This window comes from Megalopta genalis, chromosome 10 (genome assembly GCF_051020955.1).
Source record: "Megalopta genalis isolate 19385.01 chromosome 10, iyMegGena1_principal, whole genome shotgun sequence".
Classification (NCBI taxonomy): domain Eukaryota; kingdom Metazoa; phylum Arthropoda; class Insecta; order Hymenoptera; family Halictidae; genus Megalopta; species Megalopta genalis.
In genome coordinates, this window is record NC_135022.1 from 16,994,879 (window position 1) to 17,004,880 (window position 10,002).

The 10,002-nt window shown below is 43.1% G+C and overlaps 2 protein-coding genes across 5 annotated transcripts in view; one reads left to right on the forward strand and one right to left on the reverse strand.

Moving 5' to 3' along the window:
- Positions 1–1,269, reverse strand: part of LOC117220259 (Argonaute 2) — a 21,870-nt gene extending 20,601 nt beyond the window's left edge. The window contains exon 1 of the mRNA XM_076524899.1: positions 1,088–1,269. Within this exon, the coding sequence (XP_076381014.1) occupies positions 1,088–1,130 (43 nt within the window). The 5' untranslated portion in view covers positions 1,131–1,269. The remainder of the gene's footprint in view (positions 1–1,087) is intronic.
- Positions 1–9,549, forward strand: part of phr6-4 ((6-4)-photolyase) — an 11,443-nt gene extending 1,894 nt beyond the window's left edge. For 2 of the 4 annotated variants that reach the window (XM_033470045.2, XM_033470046.2), the window contains exons 2-11: positions 3,229–3,855; positions 4,284–4,535; positions 4,617–4,801; positions 5,040–5,269; positions 6,105–6,272; positions 6,352–6,492; positions 7,079–7,230; positions 7,342–7,544; positions 8,138–8,164; positions 8,234–9,549. In XM_033470045.2, the coding sequence (XP_033325936.2) occupies positions 3,650–3,855; positions 4,284–4,535; positions 4,617–4,801; positions 5,040–5,269; positions 6,105–6,272; positions 6,352–6,492; positions 7,079–7,230; positions 7,342–7,544; positions 8,138–8,164; positions 8,234–8,385 (1,716 nt within the window). In that variant the 5' untranslated portion in view covers positions 3,229–3,649 and the 3' untranslated portion in view covers positions 8,386–9,549. Of the gene's footprint in view, position 1; positions 514–1,436; positions 3,120–3,228; positions 3,856–4,283; positions 4,536–4,616; positions 4,802–5,039; positions 5,270–6,104; positions 6,273–6,351; positions 6,493–7,078; positions 7,231–7,341; positions 7,545–8,137; positions 8,165–8,233 lie in introns of those variants that run through there. The other 2 variants (XM_033470048.2, XM_033470047.2) reach the window with 2 other exon arrangements.
- Positions 9,550–10,002: the final 453 nt, after the last annotated feature.

The window sequence follows — 10,002 nt, forward strand, 5'->3', positions numbered from 1 at the left end:
AATTCTCTGTCCCATCCATCTTTCTCATACCGCGATCTGTTTGCTAAAATAAGACATCTAACGCATGCACATCAATTGTCGTAATAGCTGCGCTCCTTCCATTCCCATGCGACGAGTTTGGCGTAAGGAGTGGGGCGGATATCTATTGCGAAGATCGGCATGGGTCGCCTGTGACCCAGCATCGGACATTCGTGTCCGCGTCACTGCAATATATACGTTGCTGAAAATGCGTTTCATTTACCGTGCCCACTATCGCGTAGGTCGCAATATCGATCCGCGTCACATGTTTTCCTCTAGAATTTAGTCGCCATTTTTCACGCGTCGCAACCTGTCTAATCATTCGCCGAGCTATTAAAAAAAGCCTCGACGTCTTGCTGCAGAGGATTCAATTCGAAAAGTGGACGCAGAATCGCGGCGAACACTTCGAAGAATTTATTTCTCGCCGAAAGAGTCGGTCGTGGGTCGTTCGCATGACGCACATCCGCCTCGAGCTCGGTTTAAACGAATTTCCATGTAAGACATTTATTACGTTGATCGTTATTGTTTTATAGTGGCCCGTTAAAAATCCGGATCGATTCAGACACCGCGTGGAACTTTCACTGTTCGAACAGACGAAAAAACCATGGAACGTCTTACACGCAGAATATGCGTTCTACTTGGAATCGGCTGCGATGATAACAATTCTACCATGTTTGATCACGTGAACGACCTTGGATCGGTCCATTCTGCGCCGAGTAATTTCATACCACAACAAAGATGCCTGTTATTGAAAATCGATTGATTGATTGATTGATCGTAATTAGTAGTTTCAATGTGTGCTTTTAGTATCTATCAGTATTCGACTGTCAGAGATAAACACAAACGAAACAAGGGGAACGCTATCTCGTTGCTGTATCGTCTCGTTCACTGTTTATGGTTCAGAATCGGTCATGTGGTAATATTGTGTTTTGTTTACCGCTTCAATGGACGAACACAGCGTGTGCTCGCGACAAATCATTCATAAAGTTCCCTGTATAGTTTCGCGAAATCGAACACAAAAACGGAGCGGTGTTTACCAATTTCAATTAATGCTTCCATGAAAACTTACTTGAATCCGGATCCAACTCTCTCTCTTGTCGTTTGCCTGTCATCTTGCCGTCTATTTCCAGGGAGCTGCTGCAGTTAGTCCGATCGTATTATTCTGTAGATAATTACAAGCTTGACCGGCGAAGAACGTCGCCACGAATTATCTTCGGGTACCGTTCAGTCAGGCGTGTATACTAGGTTAAGTAAACAACCGGCGAGATCTGAACGAGCGACGCAAGCTTCGACGCTCTTGCTCAATGAAATATCAAAACCGAAATGTCCACGTTCGTAACCGCGAACTTTCTTTCGCTTCCGATAAACCTTTCTTCTTACGAGGCAAGTAAGAAGTTTGCGACGACGCAAATTGTCAGCAACTTGAGTGCGCAATTTGTGTTGAATTCGAAACAGGCGCGTAATTCAAATTGTGCCACGTGTGCATCAATTATCGATTATTATCGCGGTGGTAATGCAACACGCTCGATTCGTATGTCAACTGTGGTGTTTCGGGACACGGGGACATTATAGTTATTTTCATTCTTTTCTCTTCATTTTTAATTTATTTACGGTTGAATGCCTATTATGAGGTAACCAAATTTATTTAAAACGAATACAGTGACAGGGAGTACATTTTACAGTACATTTTGATAGATATAAAGTATATGACCGAAATGATATTGGTTGTTGATTTACATAAATTCCTAACATGACTGAAAGAAAGATAGTAATTGTAATTATTTGAACGTTTCAGTTTACAAAGAACAGATTCCTTGACAAGAATAAGTTGTTTTAATACAGCATTAAATCAGAAAGGAAATTTGAAGGGACGATGTGGACGTAAAACAATATGTATCTCAATTACATGCTGACGAATGTTATAGAAAAATGAGACAGAATCATTTAGACATAATTGATTTGAGCAAGAGTTCCAAGGAATAGAATTTAGAATAGAGGGGATGTTTGTATAGTCACAATTGAAGAAAGCCGTATGTTGGCCGCTGGTTACAGATGGAATGAGTTAAATAACAAATGGAATATTGATTCGTGAAGACTAAATCGAGGGTAAAATTGTGGGAATTAGAAATATTGTTAATCCGAGTGAGATCACAAATATTACAATTATACATATAATTATATAACACGCGTCTATATTCAGGCAGGATAGGGGGTGAATGGTATATAGTTACGTGAATCGACCTGGAATTAATCTCCAGCTAACGAAGTTGGACGAAAATAAAAAAACGTATCCGGAACCGTATTGTTTGCTTTCCGTGCTGCAGACGACGCGTTCTATTTCCCGGCGTTTCGCGGTTATTCCTGGACCTGCGAACTGCGAACAACCGGAACGAAAGAAATGTTTCCTCGTGAAAATTAGCGGCGAACATGCCACTGCAGCATTAATATCGGGTCTGTATTGACCCGTAACGTAAAAATCGTTATCAGTCATATTCAGTTTCTAGTTACAGCTGATTAATCAAGTATGTTTAAGAAAATTGAAAACGAAACTGTAATTGGTATTCAATATTGTCTGCTAGTCGAGGGTCAACACAGACACTAACGAATTATTTTATCATATTTGTATTTATTGTAATAACTTTTATCATGTGCTTTATATTCTTAAATATGGTCCTTGAAGGAAGTAGTTATGTTGAATAGAGAAAATATTGCAAAATTAAACGTATCTTAATCAAAAGGGGTGTTTTATTGAAGGCAGTAGAATGATCGGTACATAGTCAGATGTCGAATCATCGTTGACCGGGTCACGCGCAGTAGAATATCTAATAGCAAGTCAGGCCCCGAGGATGGCGCTATTTATGATACATTTCATAATTAATTAACAACTGTATGAATTTTAAAATAACTCTAATAATTTTCCTTTAGATTATTCAATTATTTGGCAGTTAAATGAAATCATTCCTTATTCTACACTTGAAGAAACTACTTAAATAATTTTCCAAGCACTTTTAAGCAGTTTTATATTTTGTAAGAAGAAAAATCTATTCCATCTGGGGAAGTCATTTAGCCTTTTCCAGCAATGTCCAGATAGTAGGACAAAGGTACCAATCAGCAATACCTTCACCCTTAGGTGTCCCAATAGTTCTTTAGACAGTGGTGAGACAATTCCCGCGAGACGACACAACTAATTATTCTCTTTTCCATAACCAGCGAACCGATCCAATCGACCGAACACCTGAGATCGATCGAGCCCAGTGGCGACCTTGATGACCTAAAAACCGCTCAGCATAATCGATTCGCGAGAATGACGGTGCTCGGAGGCTGAGGCTGCCGTTCAAGGTCGCAATTCGCCTCCCTTGGGGATTGAACCAGTGAAAAGACAAACTGTTCGCAAAGTTCGAGAAAGAAACGTTACGCGACAGGGCCAGGCAGGGGTGGGTCGGCGATCTCTTCGAAAATGCGATCTTCCAATTGACGAGCGCGATTCTGGCGCTGGAAGGATCGCGACGATAGATTAGGGGCATTTCGACAAGCGTGGAAGACAGTTCCAGGGCTGCAAGGAAGAGGCAAGGTGACGGAAACAAGGGTGGCGGACGGGGAGGAGGAGGAGGACGAGGAGAAGGAGGCGAAGATGACGGGCAGCCGGAGCAGGGAAATAAATCCGGACGTGGGGAACCAGGGCCAGAAGCACACGGTTCACTGGTTCCGTAGGGGGCTCAGGCTGCATGACAACCCCTCGCTGAGAGAGGGGCTGGCAGGCGCGGCCACCTTCCGATGCGTCTTCGTCTTGGACCCCTGGTTCGCCGGAAGCACCAACGTCGGCATCAATAAGTGGAGGTGAGTCCTAGGAAACCCATCTGTTTTTTTATCCTGGCAACGCCTTCGTAGGGTATTTCTGCCTTTTGATTTGGAAGAGAAACCTTTAAAACTCTCATGATAGCCCATCTTCGGACGCTGAAACTATCAAGAACACTCTCGGTGTACATATGTATATCCATCTTCTTTTGATTTAGAGGACTTCGGAGTCCTTCTTGTTTCAAGTTTCATGTTGATATTTCAGCTTCTATGACTATACTGTAAATTACGACGTACAGTAACTATGATTATGGACAAAAATACGCAATAATAAATTCTGAAAAAAGTGGAAGTAGGTTCCTGAAGATATTGTTGCACTCTTTCTGGTATTCCCGATGGATCATAATACAATGACCTCTGTCAAAACAGTTAAAAAAACTGCAAAGAATTTTCATTTCTACGAACGACAGGTTCCTGCTACAGTGCCTAGAGGACCTGGACTGTTCTCTGAGGAAGCTGAACTCCAGATTATTCGTGATACGAGGTCAGCCAGCGGACGCTTTGCCAAAACTCTTCAAGGAATGGGGCACGACGAACCTGACCTTCGAGGAGGACCCAGAGCCATTCGGTCGTGTCAGAGATCACAATATTTCTGCGCTGTGCAATGAGTTGGGCATCTCGGTGGTCCAAAGGGTCTCGCACACCCTCTACAAGCTAGACGAGTGAGCACAGTTTTCTTTTTCGAGTTTGTCGATCGCCAGTATCACGGCAACGGCAGCTGCTTCATCGGGTTCTCGTTTCAGGATCATCGAGAAGAACGGGGGCAAGCCGCCGCTGACGTATCATCAATTTCAAAATGTCGTGGCCAGCATGGACCCGCCGGAACCACCGGTGCAGACCGTCACCTCCGTCTGCGTCGGATCGGCCTATACGCCCCTCAAGGAGGACCACGACGACCACTATGGCGTGCCTACCCTCGAAGAGCTTGGTAAATCTTTGTGAATCGGTCTATTACACAGAGTTTCTATATTCTCAAAATTTGTTTGCGGTGAGAACGAAAACACGACGGAATTTGCCTTAGCTTAGAAAATAAGTGTTTGCAGTCTTACTAACGGTGTCAATTGACCAAGACATGTGAATTAATGATCTAGGCACTGGATTGAACAGCACTTTTGAGGATGTCGGTTTTCAAGTCAGTGAAAGTGTTTTCTTTAAATTATTGCCAGGTTTCGACACGGAAGGGCTTCGACCACCCGTCTGGGTAGGCGGCGAAAGCGAAGCTCTGGCAAGACTGGGCCGACACCTCGAGAGAAAAGCGTGGGTGGCCAGCTTCGGCAGACCGAAGATGACTCCACAGTCCTTGCTGCCCAGTCAGACTGGCCTATCGCCCTATTTAAGATTTGGCTGCCTGAGCACCAGGCTCTTTTACTACCAGCTTACCGATCTCTATAAGAAGGTATATTGTGTTTGCGCGCCCGAGAATGTTCTACTTTTGTGATCTTCTTACGGACTTAGGGCTTTCACTACTCGAAGTCATGCAGCTGATTACACAGCTGATCAGCTAACCCTCGGCCGGTCAGCTTACAAAGGTTTCCTTTAATTTCTAATCTTCTGTCACCCGGGTTGCCGGTTACTTGTGTAGTAGTTTTACCGAGGCTATTGCTTCAGTAACTTTGAAATTGTATCCGGAATAAGTTGATCTGCGAGAATCTCAGGTCGGGATCCGTTTAGCTCCACCTTGTCCTGGATATTTAGAGCCTGGTCGGAAGTGGTGTTTCGAGTATTAAAAAGTACTTTAACTCCCGAAAAGTGAATGTTCTTGACACGTCCATCGCTTGCATCCATCAACATTTATTTTAATGTATTTTCTATGGTACTTCTCCTAGACAACTTGGACTCTTCAGCTACCAATTTAATTCATTTGCCAAGGGTAGACTTTCATTTGAATTCGAATCTTCTAGCAGACAGTGTCAATTGTCAAACAGTTATAGTAGGTCCGATAAGAGGATTAATGGTAATCTAACCGAAATAAAATTTATACAAAATGATACTAGTTTCCATCAAGTGTATTTCTCTCTTCAAATGCACAAGGTCTATATTTAAGGATATTAATAGATGTAACCATGGCTTCCATGAGATCATCAATAGCGTCCACCATGCTAGATTCAAAATATTTCCAAGTGAGATAGTTCCAAACACTATAGATATAGTTTCAGCAAATTTTCAGCGAAAGTTCCAATACAAAAGCATATAATATTCAGTTAGACGAATGCTTCTGCATCATATTGCAGATTAAGAAAGCAGTTCCACCATTATCGCTGCACGGCCAGCTGTTATGGCGCGAGTTCTTTTACTGCGCAGCGACCAAGAACCCTAACTTCGATCGAATGCAGGGGAACCCGATTTGCGTGCAGATTCCCTGGGACAAGAACGTGGAGGCTTTAGCCAAGTGGGCAAACGTGAGTGACTCGAATGGATTTTCCGTGCATCGCAAATTCACCGAATTACGATCGAATGGCGTTCTTCTCTTTCGAATAGGGCCAAACGGGATTTCCGTGGATCGACGCGATCATGACGCAGCTACGAGAGGAGGGCTGGATCCATCACTTGGCCAGACACGCCGTAGCCTGCTTTCTTACCAGAGGCGACCTTTGGATCTCCTGGGAAGAAGGAATGAAGGTAAAATGTCTCGTGCTGGCATTTCATGACCGAGATCTGCAGCGTCTTGATTCTGTTATCGCTATTGCGTGATCAGTGTTAATACCTGTGGTCTGTTTTTCGGTAAAAAGATGCCTGGAGTCATAGCTGATTGCTGCGAATCGTCTGTTTCAGTTACCTTAAGTGTGAATTTATTAATAAGAACGATTTAAAAAAATATCAGTCTTCACATTGTTTGTTAGATTTATTCGGGTTAATTGCTTTATTAATTTGATTGTGTCGGTAATGACGAGGTGTTATTTGAGGAAGAACACTGCAAGAATTTCATACATTGAATGTTTTATTACAGATGGTAACACTTTTTACATCTTTCATATTTACAGACCAACTGTTTCTGTTTATTTCATTTCAGAGAGTATTGCGTTACTTTAATCCTATTATCTTTATTTACAGTTGCATGTATAGTTGCTCGAATAGTTGCTGTTTTCTCTCATAAGGCTTCATTTCATATTATAATTAATATCCTATGCAAACTAGCTATTGTGACTTCAGCAATCTTTTTCCGAAGAACAGATTCATAAACGATACACGATGAACGTTCCTCAAGGTGTTCGACGAGCTCCTGCTGGATGCTGACTGGTCCGTCAACGCTGGCATGTGGATGTGGCTGTCTTGCAGTTCCTTCTTCCAACAATTCTTTCATTGCTATTGCCCGGTGAGGTTCGGCAGGAAAGCCGATCCCAATGGCGACTACATCAGGTAGCAAAAGTTCAGCCTTTTAAAAACACCTCTTCTAGAGATATTATTTGATTATTGGCACGTTCTAGAGTATTCTAATTTTATGATTCGTATATTTTACTTGGATGCTAGGCGTTATCTCCCAGTGTTGAAGAACATCCCTACGAGATACATCCACGAGCCCTGGAATGCACCACTCAGCGTACAAAGAACCGCTAAGTGCATCATCGGTCAAGATTACTCGCTGCCGATGGTGAATCATGGCAAGAGCTCCAGGATCAACATCGAAAGGATGAAACAGGTGTACCAGCAGTTGAACAAGTATCGCGGCAACGGTATGTCAACTATCATCGTGGTAGTGATAGTTGTGACTTTTGCATTTGATACAGCACTCGAGAAAACGTGAGAAGTACGTCATTTGGCGGTCATCGTTCTCATCCGGTGCTAAAAATGAACCTGGCTGCTTTCAAATCTCCCGAAAACATTAATCTTGTCCTTACGACGTAAGGATTTTTTTGTTTTCTCATAGGGTATAACTAACTGCCCTCTCAACATAAATTTTGTCCCTTAATAAATGGAACCGCTAAAATACAATTCTACTTGCTTCCTTTCCGGATGCAATTAACTCCAGTGTCTTAACAAATGGGATCATTAAAATACCATTTGCAATCGATTTATTTAACCTTTGCGCTGTCACGTTTAACAAGAAGGACAATTTTATAACCAAGAAGAAGAGCCACTGATTGCATTCACTTATGTTAAGTAACAATTTATTACGTACAAAGTATGGCAATTTTTATAGAGGTAAAATCGTGTTAACAATTTATATGCATTCCTCGGGTACCATTTTCCCCAAAACGAACGATGGCTGCTGAGAAGAGGTCCTAAAGTTTACACGGGAAACTGTAGCTCCCTTTTATCGTTACAGGCACCTCTCTTAAAGGCGAGACCGTCGGTGAGTAAGAACTTTTCCCAGTTTCCAATATCCCAGTAGTAATCTGACAAGAGATTTTGCTTCTACAAGGGTTGCTGAACGCGTTGCCTCCCCAATTGGTGAAGGATGGCGAAGAGGAGGCGAAGAAGCAGGCCTCGCCATCACCAGAGAGCCAAACGAGCATCGAGCCCCTAAGCAAGGCGACCCAGCAACAACAGCAGCAACAACACTCGCTTCAATAGCGACAACTGCAATTATGTTGTGACGACCTGCTATTGATGCGATTATCAGCGGGATGTGATCTATCTCGGCGGCTGCGAGATGCTTTTTTATTTATAAGGAAATATTTATTCGCGTTCTTCGGCGCGAGAATCAGTCCGTTACCGTCGCGCGTCCTTAAGGGGGGAAAAGCTCGTGTAATCTTTAGTAATTTTATTTTTAGCAGTCAATTTCAGTTCGAATTTTTCGATTCAAATTGGAAATGGATCAGAGATGCGGTCGCGCAATTTAAAATCGATCATAAGTCTGCGAATATCTCGAATTTCCCATGGTAACTACGGGAACAATTTTGTAAACGTATAGTGATTTGATTCATGCAAATATGAGTTAGATTCTTTTAATCGATTAGACGAGCCATCTCCCATAATTCACCCACATTCGTTTCGTTATTCATTCGAATCACCCTGGTCGTGACTTCTTTAATACTTATCAACGGGATCGACCTGTTGACCTGTTGACCTGTTATGCGGGCGACTTTTGCCTCGGCGCTAGAGCAAGCGCAATCAACGCCGCGCTTCAAATAATATTGAGAAAAAAGGAGCATGCACATTAAAGACGATTCGCTTGTCCTATTCCAAATGCAATTTCCTGTCAGACACCACGATACCATTTTGTAAACTTCGTCCCAAAAGCAGCTACAAGATTCCAAAAGTAAAAGCTCGTGGTATCATTGAACAGAGTCATCGATGTCCTTCGAATAACTTTGAGAACGAGATCAAACGAAGAACTACAGCTTAAACCATCGTGTCAAGCCTTGTCCCTTCTTTCCATCTCCGTCAGAAGCATTCAAGTCTCCAGTTTCCCAATTTGTATAGTTCTTAGACTCATTATGGAGAGTTGGCATAACAGCCTGTCGACGAGTTGATTCGTCAGCTACCGGTTAACAGGTAGTCAGGGTTCCGAGATGTTCTCGGACGTCTGCTGGCACCATTCCCGAGCGAGAGAACCGTCGTAATTGTAACGTCGACGAGTCGTTAACGCGATGCTCGATTAGGGGTGTCGGCCACCCCCGCGGCCAAGAGATCGCGACGTCTATTTTCGGATGGCATCGTAGCGATGACGCGTGCTCTATATTCTTATCGCTGTACATAAAAACGCGTGCGTCACGAATAAATTTTTCATGCAAACCTGTCTGACGATTTATTTATTCCTAATGGCGGTCAGGTCTGCCGTTCCTTCCGGGCCGGCGCTCTATATTTACCTGGACAGGATACATTATTTACCTACCTCGACAAAGGTAAGGGGATCCTCCTCGCCGTCGTCTCGACGACTCTCGACGACTCGTAGGCCTCGATCAATTGCCCGTGCTTCCGTCAATCGAATTCCCCCTTTCGTCCTCTCGTTAGCATGGCACAGAACGGTTTTCAAACTCTGCTACGGGGGCTCTGAGACTTCGCGAGGCACAGCAGAAATCGTTATCTAACATCGATGGCTTTGAAGCATCGACTATGAAACGATTATTGTGCTTCAGGTTGAAATACGTTTTATGGATGTGAGAGAACCGTTTACGTTCGCAGGATTTTGCAAACGAGGAATATTATTAATATATTTCCTCGCTGTATAGGATATTGTAATTGAAG